This window comes from Acipenser ruthenus, chromosome 52 (assembly GCF_902713425.1).
Source record: "Acipenser ruthenus chromosome 52, fAciRut3.2 maternal haplotype, whole genome shotgun sequence".
Taxonomy (NCBI): Eukaryota; Metazoa; Chordata; class Actinopteri; order Acipenseriformes; family Acipenseridae; genus Acipenser; species Acipenser ruthenus.
In genome coordinates, this window is record NC_081240.1 from 6,309,182 (window position 1) to 6,336,659 (window position 27,478).

General features: G+C 41.0%; 2 protein-coding genes and 2 long non-coding RNA genes across 5 annotated transcripts; 1 reads left to right on the forward strand and 3 right to left on the reverse strand.

Moving 5' to 3' along the window:
* Window positions 1–3,969: 3,969 nt before the first annotated feature.
* Window positions 3,970–7,418, reverse strand: LOC131723020 (piggyBac transposable element-derived protein 4-like). The gene is made up of 2 exons (XM_059016294.1): window positions 7,134–7,418; window positions 3,970–6,434 (listed from the first exon to the last, which is right to left on the reverse strand). Exons 1-2 carry the CDS (start codon window positions 7,307–7,309, stop codon window positions 4,718–4,720), a joined length of 1,893 nt encoding a protein of 630 aa, XP_058872277.1. The 5' UTR covers window positions 7,310–7,418; the 3' UTR covers window positions 3,970–4,717.
* Window positions 7,419–7,585: 167 nt separating this feature from the next.
* On the forward strand, window positions 7,586–27,267 carry LOC131723054 (uncharacterized). 2 transcript variants are annotated; one of them, XR_009320115.1, is made up of 3 exons: window positions 7,586–7,676; window positions 13,019–13,140; window positions 25,724–27,267. It is a non-coding gene; the product is annotated as an uncharacterized LOC131723054 (long non-coding RNA). The 2 variants fall into 2 exon arrangements; XR_009320116.1 differs by lacking the exon at window positions 25,724–27,267 and adding an exon at window positions 14,030–14,115.
* On the reverse strand, window positions 9,307–10,727 carry LOC117965785 (uncharacterized). The gene is made up of 3 exons (XR_009320109.1): window positions 10,621–10,727; window positions 9,886–10,011; window positions 9,307–9,754 (listed from the first exon to the last, which is right to left on the reverse strand). It is a non-coding gene; the product is annotated as an uncharacterized LOC117965785 (long non-coding RNA).
* LOC131723024 (tripartite motif-containing protein 16-like) lies at window positions 13,761–22,573 on the reverse strand. The gene is made up of 6 exons (XM_059016310.1): window positions 21,691–22,573; window positions 18,686–18,781; window positions 18,296–18,529; window positions 17,982–18,141; window positions 17,304–17,369; window positions 13,761–14,687 (listed from the first exon to the last, which is right to left on the reverse strand). Exons 1-6 carry the CDS (start codon window positions 22,270–22,272, stop codon window positions 14,155–14,157), a joined length of 1,671 nt encoding a protein of 556 aa, XP_058872293.1. The 5' UTR covers window positions 22,273–22,573; the 3' UTR covers window positions 13,761–14,154.
* Window positions 27,268–27,478: the final 211 nt, after the last annotated feature.

The following is a 27,478-nucleotide window of genomic DNA, read 5'->3' on the forward strand; positions in this document are numbered from 1 at the left end:
TTGTTTTTTTATTGTCCCATCCCACACAGGAACAAATCTGATAGTGTAATATGTTGCACACACCATTCTTAATTCCTCAATTCGTGACGAAATGTGACCCAGAAAGTTAAAAACAGTACATAAAATAAAATAGAATAAAAAAGATGTATGGGGACACTGACATGCATACAGAGATATTATTATTATTATTATTATTATTATTATTATTATTATTATTATTATTATTATTATTATAATACAGTATTGAACATGCCCCCTGCTGGAAGCTTCTGGGAGAGCTGTCAATTTGTTGTCCTGTGCGTGAGTGTAGTGCTGCTTGAAAACTCCCGCCCCTCGCTGGATTGAAACCGGACATTTACATAACCTGTGCAGGGAGGTGCTGTTTCCCTGTATTTTACTTCATGGCTCACATTTCTTAAAGAGTAAGGGTTTCTGCATGGATCACGTGTGTTAGGTTTAATTTCGAGGTTTATGTTTTGTTTTATAGTTGTATTTAATGATCTTTTGGAATACTGAAGTTATTACAGTAATGATGCTGTGCACAACGGTAGGGGTAGCTGTGTGTGTGTGTGTGTGTGTGTGTGTGTGTGTGTGTGTGGTCCTGTTGGATGTGTCTAATCTTGTTCTGTCTAGGAAACAGACAGGCTAATTAAGGGACAAACGAATAATACAGTACTAAGCTACATCTGTAAATCTTAACCAGTCTAATAAACAGATGTTTTCTGCTTATTATGCAAAGGCTGCCCTTCGAATCGGTGATATCATGGGGCAAGTTCATCATAGAAGAGGGGTTCTTGGTCTCAGTTCAGCTCCTCCTACATGGCACAAGGCAGCCTCAACTCAACAGAGGAAGCTGGTGGTCAACGAGGTGCAAAAACAGGAGGAGAGGATGAGGTGTGTAAAGGCCGTTTCCCAGGTCAAGCAGGGAGAATGGATGAGATGGGAGAGTGTGGAACAACACAAGATTGGCTGGCAAGACCTATGGACAATGGAACAGAGCAGGATCAGTTTCCTCATCAGGTCAACATATGATGTTCTCCCATCACCACAGAACCTAAACCTCTGGGTAGGAGAGGATCCCTCATGTCCTTTGTGTTCATCACCTGCAACATTAAGGCACAATTTGACAGGATGTAAGGTGACTCTTAGCCAAGGACTGTTTACTTGGCACCATGACCAGGTGCTGCATTGTTTGGCCTTAGCTTTGGAAGACGAGCGTAACATGACCAATAAATTGCCACCAGTTCCATCAAAACATTACACACAAAAGACAACATTCCTCCACCCAGGAGAGCAACCACCAAGAAAAGGTGTTAAAACCAATCCTTGCCCAGGACAACTTGAAGCTGTTGGTCAACGGCTTATTTTTCCACCGATGGCTTAGTGCCTGCTAACTAGTGGGTACTAAACACTTTAGATTGTAAATCTTCTAATACGTACATTTCATTGAAAATGCCTCACAGATTGTCAAAAATTGAGAAAACCCCAAACTCAAGGGGGCGCTGCAAGAGAACCAAAATTTGCAGACCCTTATTAGATATATTTGGAATCTGACATCCAGATAAAAGAGAGGTTCTTTGCTGAGCTTTCTAGACCGTCCAGAACTCTCTCAGCAACCATACATAGATAGTGTTTTGAAGCCTAACAAAGTAGTCTGTATTTTCCAATTTTTTTTGGGATAATATTTGTATTACAGTATTGATCTTTCTGATATCTGGCACACGTATTCAGAGCATCATTCTGATGTCAGAACACTTTGAATGGTGTTTCTATGCCAAGGGGTTGCTGAATTAGGGTAAAGAAGGTAGAAAACGAGTAGTATTTCATAAGTTTTTTTTCAAGGTTTTATGGGAGGGTCCTACACCCAAACCATTGAAGCTACAGGTCAGAGATTCGGTATGCACAATCTACTGTACAAAAGGGTAGTCTGTACCAACTTCCATTCTGTTAGACCTAAAGATGATAAATTAATAGCCCTCCAAAAATGCTGAAAAGGTGTGTGGTCATTATTCTCAATGGATTTCAGCATCTGGTCGATATGGATTAGCAAATATGACCCTCTGTCCTGTTTATTACGTCACTAATAAATCAAAATATTTTAAGCGTGTAGACTGTTGTCCTGGAAACAATGCACGATAGCAGCACTAACTAATAATAATAACAAACTTGGGGGGCTTCAAATGGATGTTTGAAACATGCAAGTCTCTGTTCATACAGGCAGCCCTCTCCCTGCATTCACTGCAAAATAATATTATTATTATTATTATTATTTATTTCGTAGCAGACGCCCTTATCCAGGACGACTTACAGTCATAAACAAATATACATTTCAAGAATCACAGTACAAGTAATAATACAATTAAGAGCAAGATAAATACAATGACTTTGGTTCAAGCAAGTACAAGTGTGACAAAATACAATTCAATAATACAGAAGATAACAGTGATAGTTACATCAGGATATGATTAAATACAAAATACTACAGATTAAATAACACTTGTGACAGATTACAGTACTCTAAAGTACAGGATTAAATGCAGTAAAATAGGGGCAGATAAGAGCAAGTAAATCGCATTAAGGAAGGTGATAAAGTGATCAGAGGGAAAAAACAGAGGAGTTCTACAGGTGCTGTCTGAAGAGGTGAGTCTTGAGGAGGCGCTGGAAGGTGGTCAGAGACTGGGCAGTCCTGACATCTGTAGGAAGGTCGTTCCACCACTGCGGAGAGAGGGTGGAGAAGGAGCGGGCTCTGGAGGCAGGGGAGCGTAGAGGAGGTAGAGCCAGTCTTTTAGTGCAGGAGGAGTGGAGAGGTCGAGTGGGGGTGTAGGGAGAGATGAGGGTGTGGAGGTAGCTGGGTGCAGTCTGGTCAATATTAGACTTGCATTGTTATGTCTACATGGTAACACAGACATACTGGTCTCGTATGGGAACTCCCTTCTTCTTATTGTCGTTTCTGCCAAAAGTTACAAGTGCTGCTACATTTGTAAGCAATCGATGTAAAGTTTCCAGTTGGGTAGCTCTCGCAGGTGAGGCGTGCTTTTAAGGATCTGGCCGGGGATTTCCTCATTGGGACACTGGGGAGCTCATATTATTTATTTTCTTAGCAGACGCCCTTACCCAGGGCGACTTAGAGTTGTGATTGTATTTTGTAATTTGTGTTTTGTGACTGTATTTTTTATTAATATTGTGTTTAAAATACAGGGAAAATCACAAAATATACAGTTTTCTATATGCTTTCACATAAAATATATAATATATCTCATCATGATGGGATTATGATCTTAATGTCATCAACAACATATAATGTTGTGTATCAATCATTTATTTCCTCATTAATAACATAGTTTTGTGGGAGGTTGATTAATGCATTTAAACACAATGACGTTAATTCAGCACTCTCCATATTGAAAGACGCTGTGATGCATTTCCTAATGCAGCCCGGTATTTCAGTAAGTCAAAAAAATAACTACAAACGGGGGTAGCATACTTGAGACTAGTTTACAAAATGTTTTCACAGCTGTGCAACGGCGTGTGTGCGGCTGATAGAAGATTTTTGTGCGTGTTCACGGGGATCATTCAGAGCAGATTCTGTGCAGACTCTGACCGATTTATCCAATGGGTGCGTTCACAGAGCTCATTCTTAAAAGATCATTGGTTAAACTGGTCAGAGTCTGCACTGAATCTGCATTTAACTTGTTAAAACCCCAGCCCCTCACAGGCATTTTCCGCCTGGGGGGCTGTGCCCTTAAATAAATCACAATATCTTCTAAAGTATAGACAGCACAGGCATGGTTCAGGGCTTGAATTCAAGGTATCCCCTTGGGCATCAGGACTAAAACCTCAGGTGTGATAAAAGTCTTACTCAGTACCACACTGGAAGGAGATATCCAGAAAAAATACATAAAAAAACAACAAACGCTTTTCATTTTTTTATGTTCTATAGTCATTTTTTCAACTTGGAGCACATGAAAAGAGCCAGATTTTTTTCCAGTGCTTCACCAACATGTCTAATATACTGGGTAGAAATTTGGAACTGTTTGAACAAAGGGATCAAATTCTACAGGAGTTTTTACAAACCTCTCCAAACCTCTCCAAAAATGAACATTGTGTAAATCTTTATGTCCAGTGATACACTAGTTTCTTGAGCAAGTTCTAAAAGGGATGTTAACTTCTGGCACCTCACATGCTATCCATTGCCACATGAATTAGATTTTGTAATCCTCTTTTTTTTTTTTGTCCAATATTTCATTCAAAAGGTGGCCTTTTTGGAGAGCTTTGTGGTGCCCGAAATGTATCCATGATGAGTATTCATGACAAATCCTCTCAATCCATATGCCACAACTGTCAGGCACATTGCTCTCACATAACTGTCTGTTTGTGCAGGAGAATGTTGCTACTGAGACTTTTCTGAAGCTCTGAATTTTCAGTACTTGATTCTGTATTTTTGTTATTCACTTGAAAGTATGTAAATGTCAAGAAGCAAAATAACGAAGAATTTTTTTTTTTCAAAAAAAAGTGTTTACTTCAAATCAAATATTTTCTTTTTCAAACAATGAATACAACTGAACAAAAACCTAATAACACCACGAACTGTGCAAAATGAACAAATGAACTACTTACATCCACAAAGTGCTAAAACCTGAAAAAAACAAACATGAACTGTACAAAATGAACAAATAAATTACTTACATCCCTAAGTTGCTATAAAGTCTTTTTTTTCCTAACGCATGTGCCATTTCTTGAAGCAGTTTCTGTCCACAATGACACATAATGGCACATCACAGGCTTCGCATTTCCAGGGCGTTTTGTTCCTGAGTTTCCCTTCATTGCACAAAGCACAGTGTCTACGCCCGGAGGAGGTCTTCATGGAGGGGTCGAGTTCCTTGCCCTCTGTAATGGCTACAGGGACACAGAGTTTACCTGTACTCACACTGGCCTCCTGCTCCACAAGCCCGATGTCCACCAGCTGCTTGCATAGCTCCTCTCTAAACGTGAAAGTGCCTTTGTAGTTTGAAGCATGTGCCAATTCCTTATTGAGCAGAAAACTGTTGACAACAGCAATGTCAATGAAATGATAAAAAAGTTTCTTGTACCACTTTTGTGTTTTCTGTGCCATGTTGTAGTATTTTATAAGGGCATCTGACAAATCCACCCCTCCCATGTGCTGATTGTAGGCCTTTACAGGAGTAGGAACAGGAACATTCCGCATTCCCCAAGTCCCATCTTCATTCCTTACCCGTCTCTGGACTTTGTCTCCTGTGTACACTTTATGAATGGAACTGCACATCGTCACTTCACGTGTATCCATCCACTTGGTGTACAGCAGTTTGTCACTTCGTATCCAGCGAATTGTCCCCCTATCAGCTTTTTTAGGGAGGGCGTTTTCTTTTGTCTGTGGGAAGCCCTGAAGAGTTTCTCTAATGGTCCCACATGCTCCAAATTTGATCTTATAAAGGTCCCGAAACAGTGTTGTGCTGGTGTAGAAATTGTCAACATACACATGGTACCCTGTGCCTAAGTATGACACCTTTATGAGGTTCATAACGGAGTCATAACTCAGTCCTTTCCCAGAATCTGATTTGGATTTTCCTGTGTAGATGTTGAAATCACATGTGTACCCGTTGTGGGCATCAGCCAGCACGAACAGCTTGAAGCCCCATTTTATCGGCTTTGCTTTCATGTACTGCTTGAACCCGATCCTGGCTTTTGAGGCCACCATGCGTTCATCAATTGAAAGGTTCTGTCGGGGGTGGTAGTATGCCTTGCAGGACAGGAGGAGGGAATCCAAGAGGGGTCTGAGACGGAAGAGGCGATCGTGTTGTGGAGTTCCTTTCTTCTGATCATTCTCTTTATCTTCCTCTGGGTCACTTATGTGCAGAGTCCAAGCGATGGCTTCATATCTCTTCCTGGACATCACAGTGTGACAGAATGGGATTCCATAAGGCCTACGTGGACTCCAGTAATCCCTCACGGTGTGAGTTGTCAGTAGCCCCATGAAAATTAGGATTCCTAAAAACTGGTAGAGCTCCTTGATTGAAACTGGATCCCACTGGTATTTTTTCCCCTGGGCCTGCTGCTTTTTTCCATTTTTATTTGTGTTTGTACACAAAGATTGAACGACGTTCATGCTGAAGTAAAGCTGGAAGAGGTCTAGCGGGGAATACTTTTTTGAAGTATCCAGTTGTGCTCCAGGTGCTCGTGCAGGACAGAAGCGGTGCTGCACAGGTTCGACGTCATCCTCAGTTACAAATTTCCACCTCTCCTCAGGGTCTGAGGTTGTGGGGGTGGGGGTGCTTGCCTGCCTGCTCTCAACTGGTCTTGCAGGCATGCTTGAGGTGATATAAGGGAGAGGGGTGGGAATGGATCGTCTCCTTTTCTGCTGAGAAACATCAAAACTCTCGCTTGTTGAGAGGGGAGGGTTTTCTTCAGTGTCCTCACTGAAAATAAAAAGTGAAATGAATTGAAAATTAGAATAACATTTCCATTATCAATATCAATGAGCAACAGATTCAAGCACAGTATTTGCCCTGCTGAGAGGCGAACATTGATTACTGGATAAAGGTGTCTGCTAAATGTCTACAATAATAATAATACTAATAATAATGAGATTGCAGAGAACTTGGCTGCTCTCAAATCAAGCTGCCAGACTAAAAACACCTCAGTTCCTTTCATCTTTACTTTGATTGGCAAACAATGGAACTGAGTGAGTGATTGTTGGGGCAGGCAGACAGCTTATCTTGAAAGGCTAAGAAAACCTACACTGTCTCTAGGTGAGTAACATCACTCCTTGTAATCATGGCATTATAAAAAAAAACAAAGTTTGCTAAACACTCCCATGCAATAAATCAGTGAACATCAATGAGAAAATAATAAAGACGCTCAGGAAGCAACTATTATTTCTTACATCTTTTATTGCATGTACAGATCAGAGACTGTATAGAGCAGCACAGCACAGATGAGACATGGTGTTGCTAAAAAATTGTTAAAAAAAACGTTATTTCTATGTGTCCCTTGAGAGTCAAATTGTTGCATTTTCTAATAACATACTTACAGTAAAAAAAATGCATATTGAAAATTATGCATCATAATAATAATAATAATAGTAATAAAATGTAGTGTGGATCCATTATACTTACAAATCCTGAAGAGGATCCAATCCATCTTCAAATGCTGCTTCAGACATTGAATCAGCGCTCTCCAACCCAGAAAGTTGATCACTTTCGCCGTCACTTTCACTCGTATCCATCTCCTCCAAATCTTCAGAAACACTGAATCGACTTTGTTCGGGATGCTTTGGAACACTGCTCCACATTTTGTTCGATTTTACAAATTTTACAAATTAAAAAATGATCAGAAAATGTTAAGAAACCGTGATCCGTTGTGCGTAATGCAGGGCGCTTGCTTGCAATAGATGTGGCTCTGTTTACTTCGCACATCGATTGCTCTGTAATGGATTGGACTACAAACGTCAAGTCAAGGTATGATTGGACAGCTTGTGACTTCCCCTACAACGTGATCAGGGAGATTTGACCGTCATCAGATAGTTGTAAGACCAGAGCAGCAAAACGCACAGCTAGTCGATCGCAGTAGTTTTTGAAGCATGGGGTTCTAGACACATTGCCAAGGGGATATCTCAGCGGTGAAATGACGGATTTGAAAAATTCCTTCGCTGTTTGACGGTAAGAAAACAAACGATTTTGATATTGAGTCAGCTTTTTTTCTCTTTTGCTTTTGTAATAATATTACAAATGATTTATGAAATATAATGTGTAATTGCAGTACCATGTTGTATGAATACATTCATTTTAATACACTTACAGTGTGTGTGTGAGTTAATTCAAAACTAAATTTAATGTACAAATGAAAATAAAGTATCTAACTTGTGTATTTTGTGTTGAATGTGCTGCCCTTCTCTCTTTTAGTATTGGCCCTTCACTTCCTAAAAAAATGAAAAAAATAAATACAGCATCTTTATTAAATTCATTTAGTTTGATGTATTATGTGCTTGTGAATATGTTATAAGGGATTATAAAAATGGGTATGATTGGCTGGCATATATTATATTCAGCTTATTAAAAGTTTACAATTTTCCACCTACATTCTCACAAAGGAAAATATGGTAATATATACATTTATTTTTCAATACTTCAAATGCCATTTGCACAGCTAAAGATTAAAAAAGTACTTCCTACAAGTTATACCAGCAAAAAAAATATTGTGTAATTCAACTTAAAGGGGATACCTGGGAGGTTTGGGGAAATAAGTAAATATTACTACTTACAAATCAATTTCCTCATTTGAGTTAAAGGGTTAAAGGATTTTTTTGTGTGTCACATGTTCCCATGTGTTGCAACAACTGCTAAAGTAAAGTGTGTGTGTGTTGTGTTCATTATTATTTTTTAAATCTTGACCATTTTCACTTTTAAATTGCAGTATTCCCTGGCTGTTTCCAGGATAGCTCAACGATGTCTTCTCATGCAATTTTCAGAACTACATTTCCCATCATCCTATTGGTCATTGGTAAATCTACCTGTTACGATGTGAGCAGGAGGATCATGGGAAATGTAGTTGAGCAGGCACATGTGCGCTCCCATGTGAAGCCATCTTGGAAACAGAATGCAATTTAAAAAAGTGATCAAGATTAAAGAAAAACAAACAATAGACTCCATACTTTAGCAGCTGCAGCAACACATGAGGACATGTGACACTAAAAACATCCTTTCTTACCCTTTAAGATCCATGGCTGTTTTTGTCAATTTTCCCATTCTGGAGCTTCATTTTGAATTATTTAAGAACAGGCTTCTCTAGTCCGATTTCGGAATGTGTCTGGAATTATCAACGTTTTTGAGGGAACTTGCCAATTTGAGGAAAATAAAAACAATAGTATATAGTTTTAAAAGTAAATTAAACGTATAAAATAATAGTAATTTAATTTAAAAAAATATTAACTCAAATGAGGAAACTGATTTGTAAGTAGTGTTTACATATGTTCCCAAAAATTTCAAGTATACCTTTAACCTTCAATATAATGCTTGTGAGTATGAGAACACACACTGTTTATTATAAAACATACTTTTCAATTCAATGAAACAAGTTAAGATATATTTCAATTCTGAATTTGTAGATGAGAGACAAGCCAGACCTATGCAGGTGGAAAGGAAGCAACATTGCAGCTCCATTTGCTCCTTCAGCCAGTCCAGGCACTTGTCTGTCCCAAATCATGATAATTTATTGCTGCAGTCTACAGCTAGAACTATGACCCCCTTCTTCCTAATTCTTGTAGGATTGACTCCAATTTAAGATAGAACATCTCATCAGAGTGTGACAGTAACGTTTGATTTTAATTCTGAGTTTTCGATTGTTTGTTTGGTGCAAATAAAGAACTGGCTCTTTCAGTCTTTGAAGGGTTGGAATCTTTGTTTTATTTTCTGATTAGCAACTGGTAGAAACATGAGTACAAAAAAGACAACGAGCATTTACGAGCTTGATAACTGAGGTAGAACATGAACGAAAGCTGCAAATTTGAGGACTAGAGTTGCCCATCTCTTGTATAAGCTGACCACACAGATGACCTGTTGTGCAATATTCTTTAAGGTGTCCTTGTAGAGGCTCTTCTTTTGATCAGGACTGTGGTCTGCAGGTCGCTGTGGAGGGGGCATTTTCCTCATCGTTTCAGAGCACCACTCCTGTTCCTCAGCTGTGCTGCTCCTCCAGGTCCTGTGTAAAGCCTGCACCTTCTCTTTGTTAGTGTTGCCCTCTGTAAAGAGCACAATATTGTATTTTATTATATCCAGTCACATCATCTATGTTTTGTATTTTGCTTTTTTCTTTTAAATGCCTTTAATACATTAAAAATGTGTTCTGTAAGGAATAAAACCCTGTGCGGACCTTGTTTTGATAAGTTCTCACTGTCGAACACATCGATGCCTCTCTTAGCCCTTTTTCAAGTTTAACTCTGGGTTCACTGGAATGCTCTCCCCTCTTCAGCTTCTTTTTATAATTGTCGATCCACCTCTAAGAAAATAATGCATTTTTACTTTACAGTGTTATCAAGGGCATTATTGAATTAACTGCAAGGCAACTCTCAAATTGCACATGATATAAATTAAAAACTAGCCAGGACAATTCCCTTCAGAAAAATTAAAATGAAGCAAAAATAAAGTTTTACAGTATTGCAAATTACCTGTGTGTGTGTGTGTGTGTGTGTGTGTGTGTGTGTGTGTGTGTGTGCGTGTGTGTGTGTGTGTGTGTGTGTGTGTGTGTCAGTACCTGTGTGTGTGTGTGTGTGTGTGTGTGTGTGTGTGTGTGTGTGTGTCAGTACCTGTGTGTGTGTGTGTGTGTCAGTACCTGTGTGTGTGTGTGTGTGTGTGTGTGTGTGTGTGTGTGTGTGTGTGTGTGTGTGTGTGTGTGTGTGTGTGTCAGTCCTATCGTCACAAGGGGGCGGAGTTAGTAAACAGTGACGCATTTCCGGAGCCCGTAGAGCTCTTTCACAGCGCGCTCGCAATGCTTTTAACGTATTCACGCTCGCCCTGGCAAAATGTTTCTTGACATTATCAAGTATTAATTCACATAAATAACAGGCAATTTATATTAACGATATTTTGTATTGTTATTAAAAAATACCGGTATATCCTGGCGCTGCAACACAGCATCTCCGCAATGTATTCAGTACTGAGTGGGCTCCACAAATGGCGCCTGTAATGGAGTACCGAACTGCATCACGGGATTGACTGTCCTATCCTGCTTTATGCAGTCCTAGGTGAGGACACAGAGAGTCTGACAGAGAGTTTATTGCAGTTTAACTAAAGTTACGTAAAACACAGTCCCTCTGCAGCTCCCACTCAGCACAGGTAGAAATATTGTGTTCCTGTGAGTCCGCATTACAGTGTAAATGAAACGGATGTGTCGCGGGACAGACCCGGACTAGGCTTTACATTCATAATACACGGGGTTTTAAAAGTGACGTTTGGCACAGATTGGAATATAGAAACATTACATTTTACTGGAAATTACAAATCTGTGCTCCCCTCGTTAATGAGTGAGTTGCTATGGGTTTTGTGAATGGAGGCTGTTCTGCTGTGAGTATATCGGGGTGCTCTGTGCTCCCCTCGTTAATGATCGCGTTGCTATAGGTTTTGTGAATGGAGGCTGTGAGTGTATCGGGGTGCTCTGTGCTCCCCTCGTTAATGATCGCGTTGCTATAGGTTTTGTTAATGGAGGCTGTTCTGCTGTGAGTATATCGGGGTGCTCTGTGCTCCCCTCGTTAATGATCGCGTTGCTATAGGTTTTGTGAATGGAGGCTGTGAGTGTATCGGGGTGCTCTGTGCTCCCCTCGTTAATGATCGCGTTGCTATAGGTTTTGTGAATGGAGTCTGTTCTGCTGTGAGTATATCGGGGTGCTCTGTGCACCCCTCGTTAATGATCGCGTTGCTATAGGTTTTGTGAATGGTGGCTGTTCTGCTGTGAGTATATCGGGGTGCTCTGTGCACCCCTCGTTAATGATCGCGTTGCTATAGGTTTTGTGAATGGAGGCTGTGAGTGTATCGGGGTGCTCTGTGCTCCCCTCGTTAATGATCGCGTTGCTATAGGTTTTGTGAATGGAGGCTGTTCTGCTGTGAGTATATCGGGGTGCTCTGTGCTCCCCTCGTTAATGATCGCGTTGCTATAGGTTTTGTGAATGGAGGCTGTTCTGCTGTGAGTATATCGGGGTGCTCTGTGCACCCCTCGTTAATGATCGCGTTGCTATAGGTTTTGTGAATGGAGGCAGTGAAGAGGAGTGCTTGTGGCGAGTCGATTTTATACTTCGTATTGTTGATGATAGCGGTTAATAAAACTATATTCATCATCATAATAATAATAATAATAATAATAATAATAATAATAATAATACACATCAATGTAATACTAATAATCAGAGTTGAAAGTCAGCCGGTACGGCCCGGAACTGTGTACCGGCAAAACATCTTGTCAAGGTACTTGAATATTTCAACTTATCACAATGATAGGCTACATCATTTTCTCTTTGTATTTTTTGTCTTTTTCGCTTCTTCTTCTTCGTTGTTCGGTTATTATTGATGTTTAAGCAAAATAACTCGACGTCACGCAGGTTGTGGTCATGTGACTTATGATGACAGCGTATGCTGACTGCCAAAGGGGCTTCCGCATACTTGTGAACATGGAGTCTTCAAAATAAGGGAGCTTTTGTAAACTGAAATTTCCTAAGACACAAGTATACAACTATTTCACTCTAATTTGGTAAAACTATTATTGTGTTAAATACATAAGAACATTAGAAAGTTTCCAAACGAGAGGAGTCCATTTGGCCCATCTTGCTCGTTTGGTTGTTAGTAGCTTATTGATCCCAGAATCTCATCAAGCAGCTTCTGGGGTGTCGGCTTCAACAACATTACTGGGGAGTTGGTTCCAGACCCTCACAATTCTCTGTGTAAAAAAGTGCCTCCTATTTTCTGTTCTGAATGCCCCTTTATCTAATCTCCATTTGCGACCCCTGGTCCTTGTTTCTTTACTGCACAATACTGTTATTTTGGTACTGCGTCAGTGACTTGGAGAAAAAGAACGTCTTACTTATTTAGGGTAACCCTAACGACATGAACAGTGCGAGAAACTCAAGCTCTAATATAAATTTGGTCAGACACCAAAATCCAAGCAGAACAACTGGACAAAACATACAAAAAGATCATAGTTTTTTTTCCTATTAAATGCTGTTGTAACTGTTAGTATTAACCTGTATATTTAAAGTTCAAAATGAATAATTCAAAATGAAACATAATCTTAATTGATACAAAATTGTTTAAAATACAATGCTACCATGGCACTCAATTAGCAACACAGACGTTTCCAAAAACGAACCCAGCATTTGAGTAACTGTGATAACAAGAAGCGGTCGGGATGATTTCAAACAGCATGAAAAGATAAGGGGCCGGTCTAAAGAAAGAGAAAGAAAAATGACATTTGAAGCGCTGTACTCTTTAACAATGGACTTGTTTCAATTGTGTTGCAGAGGAGAAACACAGCTAACTGAGGAACGAGTGATTCAGTAGAGAGAGGCATGGACCCGACTCCAAGGAGAAGAAGAAGGAGTAAAGAGAATGACCCTCCTGATATGTCACAAGAGCCTGCCAGGTACTGAAAGTCTTTTCTTATTAGTTCACGGTGCGGCGGCATGCTGAATAATACCTTTACTAAGAAGCTGTTCAGGAATCCAAACCACTGAGCTGAGTCTCAAGCCCAGGGTTAGAGTCCAGACCTCTCTGTGCTTTACAATGCTTCCCTATGCTTTACCAGACCTCTCTGTGCTTTACAATGCTTCCCTATGCTTTACCAGACCTCTCTGTGCTTTACAATGCTTCCCTATGCTTTACCAGACCTCTCTGTGCTTTACAATGCTTCCCTATGCTTTACCAGGCATCTCTGTGCTTTACAATACTTCCCTATGCTTTACCAGACCTCTCTGTGCTTTACAATGCTTCTCTATGCTTTACCAGACCACTGTGCTTTACAATTCTTCCCTATGCTTTACCACACCTCTGTGTGCTTTACAATGCTTCCCTATGCTTTACCAGACCTCTCTGTGCTTTACAATGCTTCCCTGTGCTTTACCAGACCTCTCTGTGCTTTACAATGCTTCCCTTTGCTTTACCAGACCTCTCTGTGCTTTACAATGCTTCCCTATGCTTTATCAGATCTCTCTATGCTTTACAATGCTTCCCTATGAATATTAATAAATAAGAAAAGTCAGTTAATCAAATTATTTTTTTTTATTAAATCACATTACTAAAATCTGAAAAAATAAACAAATCAAATATCTTATGGAAATCAAAGAACAAAAACACACACACAATAAAGCAAACTTAAGTTCACTTTTTTAAAAACCATTACAGCACTGACTATTGGATGCCATTTTTTAAATATATTTAAAACATAACAATTAAAAACGAAATTAAATACAGTTATTTCGTATGAAATCCATTTGTTTCTAAAAACAAATAATTCCCCTCGTTTCGTTCTGCAGGTGGCGCCGTTTTACCCCCTAACTTTCATCCAAAGTTGTGTCAGATTGAACATTCCCTTCACCCGAGGAGTGGAGAGGACAGACAGGGAGTTCAATACAAAGGGTTTCTTACAACACAAAACAGTCTAGTTCAGCTGACAGATTGTTACAGAGGAATCATAATAACGAAGCCAAAACCCTGGATAGAGCGGCTCAGTGAATGTGGTTTGGAATCTGTGCAGGAGGGTCATTGTGTCAGAGACGTCATAAAAGGACAGCATGCCGGCATTAAAGTCCAGATACACACCTATTCTGGGGGAGCAGGGGGCAGTTATTGCAGTGTGATTGTTATTGTGCCAGGCAGAGTAACTGGAATCAGAGCATTCCAAACTCCAGGACTTGTCTTTGAATCCAAGGATACAGGAACGATCCCCTCCTTTCCTGCGGATTCCTTTATATGTGACTCCTATAACAGCCCCTCTACCACTCCATTCAATCTCCCAGTAACAGCGAGTCCCAGACAATCCCTCTCTGCAAAGCACTTGGGGATAGCTCTCAAATCTCTCTGGGTGAGTGGGATATCTCTGGGTCTCTCTCCTGCATGTCACCTTTCTGTTCCCTTCAGACAGACAGAGGTTTCTATGCACTGTGTTGGGGTCCAGTATGAGCTGACAGGAATCTGATTGAAGAGGAGAGACGGTTAGAAAAGTCAAATCACTGAGAAAATCAACAGTCATTGTCTACTGCACCCTCAAATCACTCCCTCCTCCCTGCTTCACCAGTCCCTGCACCCTCATCTATGCTCCCTCCTCCCTCCTCTCCTCCTCCATGCTCTCTCCTCCCTCCTCTATGCTCCCTCCTCCCTCCTCTCCTCCTCCATGCTCTCTCCTCCCTTCTCTATGCTCCCTCCTCCCTGATCTCTCCTCCCTGATCTATCCTCCCTGCTTCCTCCTCCCTCTATAGTCCCTGTGCTATAATACCTCCTCTTTGCTCCCTCTTCTGTCCTTCCTGTTCCCTCCTCTTTCTATACTCCCTCCTTCCTGCTCCTTCCTGTATGCTCCCCCCTCCTTCCTGTATGCTCCCTCCTCCCTCTTCCCTGTTCCCTCCACCTCTATGCTCCCTGCTCCTCCTGTATGCTCCCTACTGCTCCCTCCTCCCTGCTGCCTCCTCCCTGCTCTATGCTCTCTCCTCCGTCTTGTTGCTCCCTCCTCCCTGCTCTCTCCTATATGCTCCCTCCTCCCTGCTCCCTCCTCCATCTATATTCAATCCTTCCTGCTCCTGCCTCCCTAATCCCTCCTGTATGATCCCTCCTCTGTCCTCCATGCTCCCTCCTCCCTGCTCCCTACTCCCTCCTATATGCTCCCTCCTTCCTGTTCCCTTGTTTATGCTCCATCCTCTCTCCTGCATGGACCCGCTGCATCCTCTCTCCTCCCTTTTCCCTGCTCCATTCTCTATGCTCCCTCCTCCATCCTCGCTCCTTTATGCTCCCTACTCCCTCCTCTTTGCTCCCTCCTCCCTCCTTTAAGCTCCCTACTCCATCCTCTCTCCACCCTGCTCCCTCCTGTATGCTCCCTACTCCCTGGTCCCTCCTCCCTCCTGTATGCTATCTACTCCCTGCTTCCTCCTGTATGCTCCCTCCTCCCTGCTCCCTCCTCCCTTTTCCTTTCTTTATGCTCCTTTCTCCCTCCTTTATGCTCCCTCCTCCATGCTCCCTCCTGTATGTTCCCTACTCCATCCTCCCTCCACCCTCATCCCTCCTGTATGCTCCCTACTTCCTGGTCCTTCCCCCTCCTGTATGCTCCCTGATCCCTCCTCTCTCCTCCATGCTCCCTCCTGTATGCCCCCTGATCCCTCCTCTCTCCTCCATGCTCCCTCCTGTATGCTCCCTGATCCCTCCTCTCTCCTCCATGCTCCCTCCTGTATGCTCCTACTCAATCCTCTTTCCACCCTGCTCCCTCCTGTATGCTCCCTACTCCTTGCTCCCTCCTCCCTACTCCATTCTCCCTCCTCCCTGCTCCCTTCTCCCTCCTCTATGCTCCCTCCTCCCTGCTCCAGTCTCCCTGCTCCCTTGTCCCTGCTTTTTTTATTGACAAGTATATTTAGACTGTAATAATTAACATTGATAATCAATAGATTTGATCTATAATTCTTTTTTTTTTTTTTTTTCAAATTTAGTCGTCGCCAATTATTTTTACCCCGGTTTTCACCCCAATTTAGCATGCCCAATTATTATCTGTATCCCCGGCTCACCGCTCGCAACCCCCCCACCGACTCAGGAAACGGAGGCTGAAACACGCGTCCTCCGAAACGTGCTACTTCCAAGCCGTCATTTTTCGCACTGCAGATCCACAGCAGTGCTACCAGACCTATAGTGCCGGAGGACAACACAGATCTGGCGGCTCCGCTGCAGAGCCACAGGCGCCCTATCGGCCACAGGGGTCGCTGATGCGCGGTGAGCCGTGGATTCCCCTGCCGACCTAAGCCCTCCCTACCCGGGCAGCGCTCAGCCAATTGTGCGCCGCCCCCTAGGAACTCTCGGTCACATAGCCTGGATTCGAACCAGCGATCTCCAGGCTATAGGGCACATCCTGCGAGGAGCGCCTTTACTGGATGCGCCACTCGGGAGCCCCCTGATCTATAATTCTTACTTGAGATTTATTTCTCACTTTGGATAAGTTCTCTCTTTTTATTTTTCTGTCTTCAATAAACTGCTGCTGCTATTAATTAAGCCCTCTTGCTGTTTGATTGTTTTGCTCATTATAATTCCTCGATCTTATCAAACTTCTTCAATTGGAACTAATCAAATGCAGCTCTGCATACAATTACAGTTCACTTAATGTTCCTAAAGGAATATCATCCACTCTTCAAATATTAGTCTAATATTTTAATGAGCAATCCATCCCACAAGTGCAGTGATACTGCAATATACATTTACTACCAGCACAGGATGACTGGGAGGGATAGCTGTTCATTTTACCCCTCAACTGGTTTCACATGCATTGTACATGTATTAAAACATGGGATGATTATCTATTCAGGGACACCAAGATATTTAGGGAGAGAAAGGTCTGAGTGGAAAAACAGGCAACAAATGCCCCTCCCCCAGTCATTCTGCATGTATTCATCTGAACCAATACTAGTTGGAGAGGAGTGTAGATTAATGGCTTCACAATTACTAATAAATAATAATAATTGCTGCCCTCAAGCTCCACCCCTCCCTGTTCTGTAGTGTTAGCTCTTCTCTCAATGGAGTGACACATCTTTCAATGAAATGTTTCAGTGAAAACAGACTTACATTTTAAAAACTCAGCTCTGTTCCTTGGCTCTGGAGCCTGCAGACTGTAAACTGCAACTTCATTCACTGGGCAGAAAAGAGAGAGAAATAGAATTGAAACATGTGGATTAATACACAACACACGTAAGACTCCAAACAGCAATCTGTAAAGAAACAAGGCTTATTCACTTCATTTCAGGATGTAAAAATCTGTACTTCAAGATGTTCATGATTACATACAACAGTCATTGTCTGGCCAATCCTCAAATCACTCCCTCCTCCCTGCATCATCCCTGCTCCCTGCTCCCCGCTCCCTCCTCTCTCCTCTGAGTACCTTTCTCCCTCTATGCTCCCTCCTCGTCCTCCCTGCTCCCTCCTATTTCCCTGCTCCCACCTCCATGCTCCCTAATCCTTGCTCCCTCCTCCCTCTTCCATGCTCTCCTTCATGCCCCCTGCTCACTCCTCCCTGCTCTCTCCTTCCTGCTTCGTCCTCTCTGCTCCCTCCTCCACAGTCCTCCCTCCTGTCTCCTCCATGCTTCCTCCTCCATTTACCCTCCTCCCTCTCCCTCCTCCTTGCTGCAATATTCATATAGTCAACAATCTGCAAGAGGTCTTTATTAATGTCTTGCAAGTCCTGCCCCTCCTCAAGCCATGGTCTATTTGAGAAATCTCTACCAAAGGAATCTATTTTACACCAACCTGTTGTGGTTATTTTGACTAATTCCCCCTTGCAGAAGTCCTCAATATGGTCTTTAAGTTCAGATAGAGCTTTCCTCACAGCCCCAAAAGAGATGTCTGTGTTGACAGTAACGCTGGGTAAGTCTCCAGCTTCAGGAGGGGCACAGAGAGACTGGAAATTCTACAACAGGAAAGTGAAGAAAAGGAGTTTTCAGTGAACAGAATGGGGTCCAAAACATTCCTGGGGAAAAAGCAAGGATTCGTTCAATTAGAGAGGTCTGTCTGAAACTGTCGCAGTTAGGGACTTGAGATTTTCCAACAAGCAGTGATGTTACCTGTAGAAAATGGATGTCATCCTCTGTCTCTGAAAGCTGTTTCAGCGCAGCGTTTCTCCTCCTTAGCTCAGCAATCTCCTGCTCCAGTTTCTTCATGCGTCCTTCAGCCTGATTCACTGCAGCCTTCTCGTTAGCTCCAATCAGCTCAATAACCTCAGTGCGGATCTTCTCAATGGATCGGCTCAGATCACTAAAGATCTTCGTGGTTTTCTTTATTTCCCTCTGTGCTGATCTCTGAGTGAAAGAACACAGTAGAGGAGACATGGTTAGAATTGATATCAAAAACACATCAGGCATAGACAGTAAACTTCTGCAGATTTGTTCCATTCCATCTGTTGTTAATAATAATAATAATAATAATAATAATACCCCCCTCTTGTCAATACCCACTTTCAGAGACTTCACAGCCTGTTTCATCTCCTCCACTTCTTTCATTCTCTCCTGGATTCTCTGTTGTATTTCTCTCTGTGTCTCTCCCAGCTGCTTCTGTGTAGAAGCACAGTGACACAGTGACATTTCTGATGGAGCATTGAGTGATACCCTGTCACACCCAACACAGGCCTGTTTAAGTATGCTATTGAAACTGACAGAATCATTTTATTTCAAATATATTTTATATTTTCTTGTCCCCTTACCTCTTTACAATGTGTGCAATAATTCTGAGTCAAATATATTTTGACTTCAGTTCTAGTTGCAAGCCATAGACATCTGTAGCACAGGCTAGATCAGACAACATGTGTGTATAATAGTATGATACAACACCATCTAGTGCACAGCTGCCAGCAATACAAAAGTACGCTTGATCCACAGTAACTGTCCACTAGATGGTACTGTTTCATACTAGTAACAGTGAATGATGGCTGATCTAGCATGTGTTACATATTTGTTTTGTAAAGCACCTAGGAAACTGAAGCAGCTTTCTCTTTAATAGATATTCTGATTTCCATTTTTAATCGATAAACACAGATAAAACACCCCTGATACAAAACAATGAAATCAGTGTATACCCAATAAACACCGGAAAAACACTGGACATGGTTTCTCAATTCATGTTGACTTCACCCCTTTCCATGTGAAAAAATACAATAAAATAACCTAAAACCAAACAAAAAAAATCCCTTTCCCAGCGCAGTCGGGCAATGTTCCTCCTTCCTGACTTGAATCTATCATTGATTCATTCTGAATACTTTAAACTGAGTGGCAGCACATTCCTGCATTTCTATTGGAGGATTGCACACGCTTGTGAGATTTAAAACGAGATTACAATTAGAAACGTAGGGTTGTTCTTGCTCGTGGGATTTAAAACTATATTACAGTTCAATAGGGAGAATTCACACACTCGTGGAATTTAAAACAGAATTGCAAATTGTGAAGAAATGTAAAAAATGCCTCAACACACAAAATCCCCAGAAGAATGAGCCCGTGAGCAGAAGGACTTCACTGTGGAAGAGAGCAAAGGAAAGAGGGGATTAGTAGGGTGAGAGAAAGAAATTGTAGATTTCAACAAACCAATTTTCAAATAGGTTATTAAATTTCGTTTTTAACTAACTTAAACATTTCTGTTTTAATCATGTAAAAAAAGTTTTTTTTTAACACAGCAGTGCGGAGTAGTGGTTAGGGCTCTGGACTCTTGACCGGAGGGTTGTGGGTTCAATCCCTAGTGTGGGACACTGCTGTTGTACCCTTGAGCAAGGTACTTTACCTAGATTGCTCCACTAAAAACCCAACTGTATAAATGGGTAATTGTATGTAGAAATAATGTGATATCTGAATAATGTTTAATGTGATTTCTTGTAACAATTGTAAGTCGCCTTGGATAAGGGCGTCTGCTAAGAAAGAAATAATAATAATAATAATAATAATAATAATAATAACACACCAAAAATTCAGCTACTGTTTCTGCCTGGCAGCCATCTTGGATTTGAGTTATGCCCTCTACTGACTTTGAGCCTTCATAATTAAAAAGATGAACACTTTACCAATAAAAACAATTCTTCTCAGCTAGATGGTGGTTATAAATTGAAAGATCAAACGTTTTAAGTGTACAAGCAAGCCTCCCAAAAACACACCCCCTCACTGTGGGCAGACTGGCAAGAATGGCATAGCACGGGCACAGCAGCTCTGCCAGTGCAGATAGATGCGTATGTGTCACTTTTAAAGGCATGGGCACAGCAGCTCTGCCAGTGCAGATAGATGCGTATGTGTCACTTTTAAAGGCACGGGCACAGCAGCTCTGCCAGTGCAGATAGATGCATATGTGTCACTTTTAAAGGCACGGGCACAGCAGCTCTGCCAGGGCAGATAGATGCATATGTGTCACTTTTAAAGGCATGGGTTTTGTTTACTATATATCAAAACATAATTATTAAAGTTTTGTTTATGATCCCTGTGCTGCAATCATTATTACAATATATTAAAGAGGCCCTGCATCATAGAGGCAGTACTGGGTGAAGCTCGCTCCGTCCTCCGGCTGCAGCACCAATTTTCCAAGCGAGGATCATATTTCCACCACATCACTACAAACACAAGCATGGCTGCCTCTTGGTTTAATGAAATTAATAAACACAGAAAAACAGAAGCCCTGTGAATATTGAATATCATATTAATCTTGTATGTTGCATATCATATTAATATTTTACATTGAATATCATAATAATCTTGGTTTTTTTTTTTTGTTTTTTGATTTTTTAAATTAGGTGACTTTGCTGGGAATGTTATTTTTATGTTACCAATTAAACTATCTTAAACAATGAAACTGATCTATGATTTTATTAAGTTGTAAGATACATATAAAAAACACTAGGAATATAAATCATGCTAATTTTACACTACAAATTCCAATGCACCACAAAACAGCTGAACAAATCCTTCTTACCCTTTGAGGCAGGGCTGAGGTCTTGCACGTGTAAATACTGTGTTTTTGTTTGATTGTAAATAATGTTTTTGCCAATCAAGTGTGTGCTAGATATGACAGGGCATATTCAAATCCAGGATTTTAATGCCACCCAAGTCTAGACAGGAGGTGTCAGGGAGACTGTTCCTGGAGCGGGACCTCCTTTCTTGTTTGGTCAACTTTTATTTTCTAGTTGTTTTCGAGCAGCGTTTTGATTTGAATGTTTCGTGTTTTTTGTATCAAAGAAAACCTCCTGTGTCTCTCCTGTCAATCAGCGATAGCCACACCTGTAACAACACCCCTGTTACACCCTGAAATACATGTTAGTACATCATAGTTTAGATAGAGCAATTAAAAAACTAGGGCTCTTTAAATAGCTTTTAATATACAATTAAAATCAGATCTAATGTGAAACTGTATAACCTAGTAAACAGACATGTTAAATATCCCTGGGAATTCTTATCTTCTAGGAAAGATACAAGGAATTGGTTCAAATCCTTACCTGTTTCCCACTCCTTTCTTTCTTAGCTGAGACTGTATCATGGCTCTTGTGTTCATCTTGTGTACACAACAAGCAAATACATGTCTGATCTGTTCTACAGAAGACCTCCAAAACCTTCTGGTGTTCAGCACAAAGCTTCTGCTCCAGATTTCCAATTGCATTGATCAGCTTGTGCCTCTTGAAAGCAGCCCCCTCATAGTGTGGCTTGACGTGTGTTTCACAATAAGAGGCCAGGCACGTCAAACAGGATTTCACAGCTTTGAACTTTCTCCCAGTGCAGAAATCACACGACACATCTCCAGATCCAGCATAACTTTGAGCAGGAGGAGGATTGAGCACTGTCTTCTTTAATTCCTCTACAACTTCAGCCAGCATGGTGTTTCTGCGCAGATCAGGCCTTGGGGTAAAGGTCTCTCTGCACTGGGGGCAGCTGTAGACACCTGTATGATCAGTCTGATCCCAGTAGTTCTTAATACACCCCATACAGTAACTGTGTCCACATGATGTAGTGACTGGGTCCTTCAATAGCTCCAGACACACTGAACAGCTAAACTGATCCTCTGACCACAAGTTTGAAGCCATTCTTGCTGCAGTGAGACAGAGAGACTGACAATTTCACGACAAACGAAACTTAACTGTGCTGATTTCCTGGAATTGTGTAACACTCTAAGAGGCGGAGTTTGGTGGAGTTTGATCTTCGTGGGCATATAAACCACAAACTGAGCACCAATGGCTTTCTTCTCTCCAGTTCAAAGCAAGCTTGAGGAACAAGGTCTGCTCACCCCCTAAGAGAACGTGAAGGGTGGTCCCTCCAGTCCAGGCGAGGCTGTATATTATGAGAACTTGACATGTTCTAGTGTTATCAGACAGGGTGTGTATGTTACTGACATACTCATTTATTACAGTGCTGATTTCATGAGTTAAAACCATTTTATACAGAACAGACACTCAAACAAAGCTTACAATCAAGGGACCTACTTTTCAAATCTGTGCACTATTTGTTTTATTCATTTCAGACAATGTCTTCCCTCTGATCAGCAGAACATCGCTCTCTCAAGTCCCTTCTTGTTTTGCTGTTGCTGTTTATTTCCACTCTCTTTGACTCAGGTGAAGCCCATTGATCCTGCTGCCCCCACACTGGTTTTCAAATCTGTGCACTATTTGTTTTATTCATTTCAGACAATGTCTTCCCTCTCATCAGCAGAACATCGTCCTCCTAAGTCCCTTCTTGTTTTGCTGTTGCTCGTTTTGTTTTCCACACTTCTTTATTTCCACTCTCTTTGACTCAGGTGAAGCCCATTGATCCTGCAGCCCCCACACTGGTTTCCTCTCCCCGTTCACTTCCTTCCTTCCTGTGTTACAGGTAATAGGACCCCACCTCCTGACCCCCTTCATCAAACATTTCAAAGAGATTTCATTTCAATCAGCCATGCTGCTGTGTTTTCATGAACAGATATAATTGGTCATTTTGAAAACTCTCCTGATAGATAGATAGATATTAATGAACACTCATGGGGCCACACTGAGGTTAAAGGTTTAAATGTCATCATGTTCTTTACATTTCTTACCTGATGAGGATTTTCTCTCGCTGTTTCTGATTAGATTTTATTCACCATGCTTACTAACTATTCCAGCAAAACATTGCTTCTGAAAAGACTCCTGGAGGCTGATTGTGGGGAATCGTATGACTGTTGCACGGGCTGCAGTGCACAATGCTTACCCTGTGGACTTCAGTGCCCAGCGCACCACCAATATGCTTCCCCACCTCGTTTCCCCACAATCAACCTGGACAAGAGTTTTCAGAGGCAATTATTGCTGGAATAGTTAGTAAGCATTTCAAATAAAGATCTGAGCAAAAAATCACATTGAATCATTCAGCATACACATACTAGGATATTAAAGATCAGACATGTAATATTAAGAATATATAGATGATATATACAATACTTTAATCAACCTATTTTCAATTGTATTTCTTTAATAAAAATATTTACATGCAGTTATTGCTGATCAAATTTAAAACCATTACATTGTTCTGATTAAAGTGCAAATTGAAAATCATATTTATTTTATCAAAACCTTAAATACAACCTTATTTATTCATTTTAAATTAGTTTATTTATTTATTTTCATTGTTAAATTAAAATACTTTGACAATCTGACAATCTTTAGCTTGTATTTGAAGACGGTGCTATTATCTTTTCAGACGCATCATTATATTTAGATAGCGAGGGATCTGAGTGGGTAAAATGGACAGAAATGCCTCCACTTCAGTTCTCAATTGTTTTTGGAGGGGAGGGGAGTTTTCTTCTTCAACAAGGAGAACAAGTGGAATAACAAGAACAAGCTTGTTTCCATGTTTAGACTGTCCATTTCTCCTGATTTATCACAGTATTAACAATGTGTTTGACTGCAGTGGTAGAGTGTCTAGTTCTGTTCAGGAATATAAGGATGTAATGAGTTGAGCTGTGTGTAAATCTGTTCCTTATCCAGTAATGAGTTGAGCTGTGTGTAAATCTGTTCCTTATCCAGTAATGAGTTGAGCTGTGTGTAAATCTGTTCCTTATCCAGTAATGAGTTGAGCTGTGTGTAAATCTGTTCCTTATCCAGTAATGAGTTGAGCTGTGTGTAAATCTGTTCCTTATCCAGGAATGAGCTGAGCTGTGTGTAAATCTGTTCCTTATCCAGTAATGAGTTGAGCTGTGTGTAAATCTGTTCCTTATCCAGTAATGAGTTGAGCTGTGTGTAAATCTGTTCCTTATCCAGTGATGAGTTGAGCTGTGTGTAAATCTGTTCCTTATCCAGGAATGAGCTGAGCTGTGTGTAAATCTGTTCCTTATCCAGTAATGAGTTGAGCTGTGTGTAAATCTGTTCCTTATCCAGTAATGAGTTGAGCTGTGTGTAAATCTGTTCCTTATCCAGTAATGAGTTGAGCTGTGTGTAAATCTGTTCCTTATCCAGTAATGAGTTGAGCTGTGTGTAAATCTGTTCCTTATCCAGTAATGAGTTGAGCTGTGTGTAAATCTGTTCCTTATCCAGTAATGAGTTGAGCTGTGTGTAAATCTGTTCCTTATCCAGTAATGAGTTGAGCTGTGTGTAAATCTGTTCTTATCCAGTAATGAGTTGAGCTGTGTGTAAATCTGTTCCTTATCCAGTAATGAGTTGAGCTGTGTGAAAATCTGTTCCTTATCCAGTAATGAGTTTAGCTGTGTGTAAATCTGTTCGTTATCCAGTAATGAATTGATCTTTGTGTAAATCTGTTCCTCATCCAGTAATGAGTTGAGCTGTGTGTGAATCTGTTCCTTATCCAGTAATGAGTTGAGCTGTGTGTAAATCTGTTCCTTATCCAGGAATGAGCTGAGCTGTGTGTAAATCTGTTCCTTATCCAGTAATGAGTTGAGCTGTGTGTAAATCTGTTCCTTATCCAGTAATGAGTTGAGCTGTGTGTAAATCTGTTCCTTATCCAGTAATGAGTTGAGCTGTGTGTAAATCTGTTCCTTATCCAGTAATGAGTTGAGCTGTGTGTAAATCTGTTCCTTATCCAGTAATGAGTTGAGCTGTGTGTAAATCTGTTCCTTATCCAGTAATGAGTTGAGCTGTGTGAAAATCTCTTCCTTATCCAGTAATGAGTTTAGCTGTGTGTAAATCTGTTCCTTATCCAGTAATGAATTGAGCTTTGTGTAAATCTGTTCCTCATCCAGGAATGAGTTGAGCTGTGTGTAAATCTGTTTCTTATCCAGTAATGAGTTGAGCTGTGCGTGAATCTGTTCCTTATCCAGTAATGAGTTGAGCTGTGTGTAAATCTGTTCCTTATCCAGTAATGAGTTGAGTTGTGTGTAAATCTGTTCCTTATCCAGTAATGAGTTGAAAGAACTCAGAAGCCTTGTTGGGATCTTATTGTTTTAAACACGGCACTACATTTGAGTTCTGCATTTGAGTTCCACAGCAAAAGACCCAGTGCATTTATCAATCTGCCCCAATACTTGGCAGTACTTGGTTTGCTCTCCCCACTCACTTCACTGCTGTGTTACAGGTAATAGGACCCCAGACCTCAGTGCAAGACTCCAGAGGGGTCCTGGTACAGGAAGAAACAAAGTGAAGAGAGAGAGGAAACAAAACACAGCTCTGTGGTACAATAACAAGGGGAAATAGTACCAGCATTTACTGGACCTGCTGTGCCAAATGGAAAGTTTACATTGCTCAATAAAATGATTCATATAATCTAAGTGATACAATGAAGACTTTGGGCACCTGTTGCAGCTGGAGAGTGTTTGTCAACAATTCATCTGAAGCTTCAGAAAACCGTACTGTCAAATCCCAGGCTGGGGTTACACACTGTTTATACATAGAACCTTAACAATAGATTTATGCAGAGCCCTCTCCTGATCTAAACATTATTTTTGTTTTCCAGACTTGGTCGTACTTGGTTTCCTCTCCCTACTCAAGTGGGGGGCCCTATTACCTGTGACACAGGAAGGAAGTCAGTGGGGAGAGGAAACAAAGTAACGTTCTGGGCAGGATAAAAACTCAGAGTGAAAATAAAGTAGACTGGAAAAGAAAAAGAAATAACCAGAGAGTGTACTGGTCCTGCTGTGTCACAATAACATGAACTCTGACATCAGTTACATTATTCATAATCTCTAAGAGAAAACCCTTTAGTGCGGTGATACAGTGTAGAGCTGGGGAGTGTCTGTATATCTGCAAGCACTTACTGATGAGACTATGCAACAGGCAGTGCTGTGTGATGCTCTGCGTTACGGATTCTGTCTCCTGTCGGTGAGATGAGATGAGGTTAAAAGCTCTATAACCACGATGGGACCACAGGACCACAGATCTGACACACTTTGATAGAGGGCTGATTAGAGGTGCTTGGTTGGCAGGTGCTTCTGTTTTCAAGAAGGCACAGTCAAGGAACAGTCTCTAAAGTGATGTGACTCTCTCTATGTATGGGCCACTCTGACTTGACTGCAGATTTCCACCCCCAATACAACACAACCTGAAGGAATCAGAGGCTGGTAATCATTGAGGAATGGTCCCGTATCATTCCAGCACAATTTAAAAAGCACCTTGCAGAATCGCTACCTGCCACGTCCAATCAGTGCCGTGCTGGCTGCCCATGGAGGCCCTACACCATATCGACACTGCTGTGGCAGGTGTTTTTGTTTTTTGCACAAATAATGAAAAACCTTTTTCAATAAGCAGATTAATTTAAAATACAAAATAAATGACCCAGACAATGAAGTGTAAATCATGTGTGTTTAATGTGATTTGTCCTGATTTCTTTACAGCTAATATACAGTTTTATATTCTCATGTATTGCAGATTTCTTATCATCTATTCAGTATTTATAACAAACTAGTAAATCCTGTTACTACCCTGTATGACTTGTTCTATAATGCATTATAAACTCATATTTTAAGCATCTATAACGTGTTAATAAACTATTTAGAAATGACACGTTCATGTAAAGTGTCACCATAAACTTCAGCATCAAGTTCAAACGCTATTCAGCCAACAGGATTCTACTATATACAGGAATCTGCTAGAAACTATACTGACATGCCTTTGACATGGCAAGTATTGTGAGCTGCTATTTACACGACCTTACAATGATAGGGATTGGAGCTGACAAAATAATCCCATGAATCTCAGCTGCTGTGCACTTCCATTCGTTATATAGGTTTCAAATGTGCATAAGAACATAAGAAGAACATAAGAACATAACTCGTTTGGTTGTTAGTAGCTTATTGATCCCAGAATCTCATCAAGCAGCTTCTTGAAGGATCCC

Bases quoted from the DNA above. Each gene is read 5' to 3' on its own strand.
- LOC131723024 (XM_059016310.1), bottom strand. From the start codon at position 22,272: ATGGCTTCAAACTTGTGGTCAGAGGATCAGTTTAGCTGTTCAGTGTGT. The intron at 18,782-21,690 runs GTAAGGATTTGA...GCTTCTACACAG, and splicing joins AAGAAAGGAGTGGGAAACAG to AAGCAGCTGGGAGAGACACA. The intron at 18,530-18,685 runs GTGGGTATTGAC...TCTTTCACTCAG, and splicing joins AGGCTGTGAAGTCTCTGAAA to AGATCAGCACAGAGGGAAAT.
- LOC131723020 (XM_059016294.1), bottom strand. From the start codon at position 7,309: ATGTGGAGCAGTGTTCCAAAGCATCCCGAACAAAGTCGATTCAGTGTT. The intron at 6,435-7,133 runs GTAAGTATAATG...TTTTATTTTCAG, and splicing joins TTGGATCCTCTTCAGGATTT to TGAGGACACTGAAGAAAACC.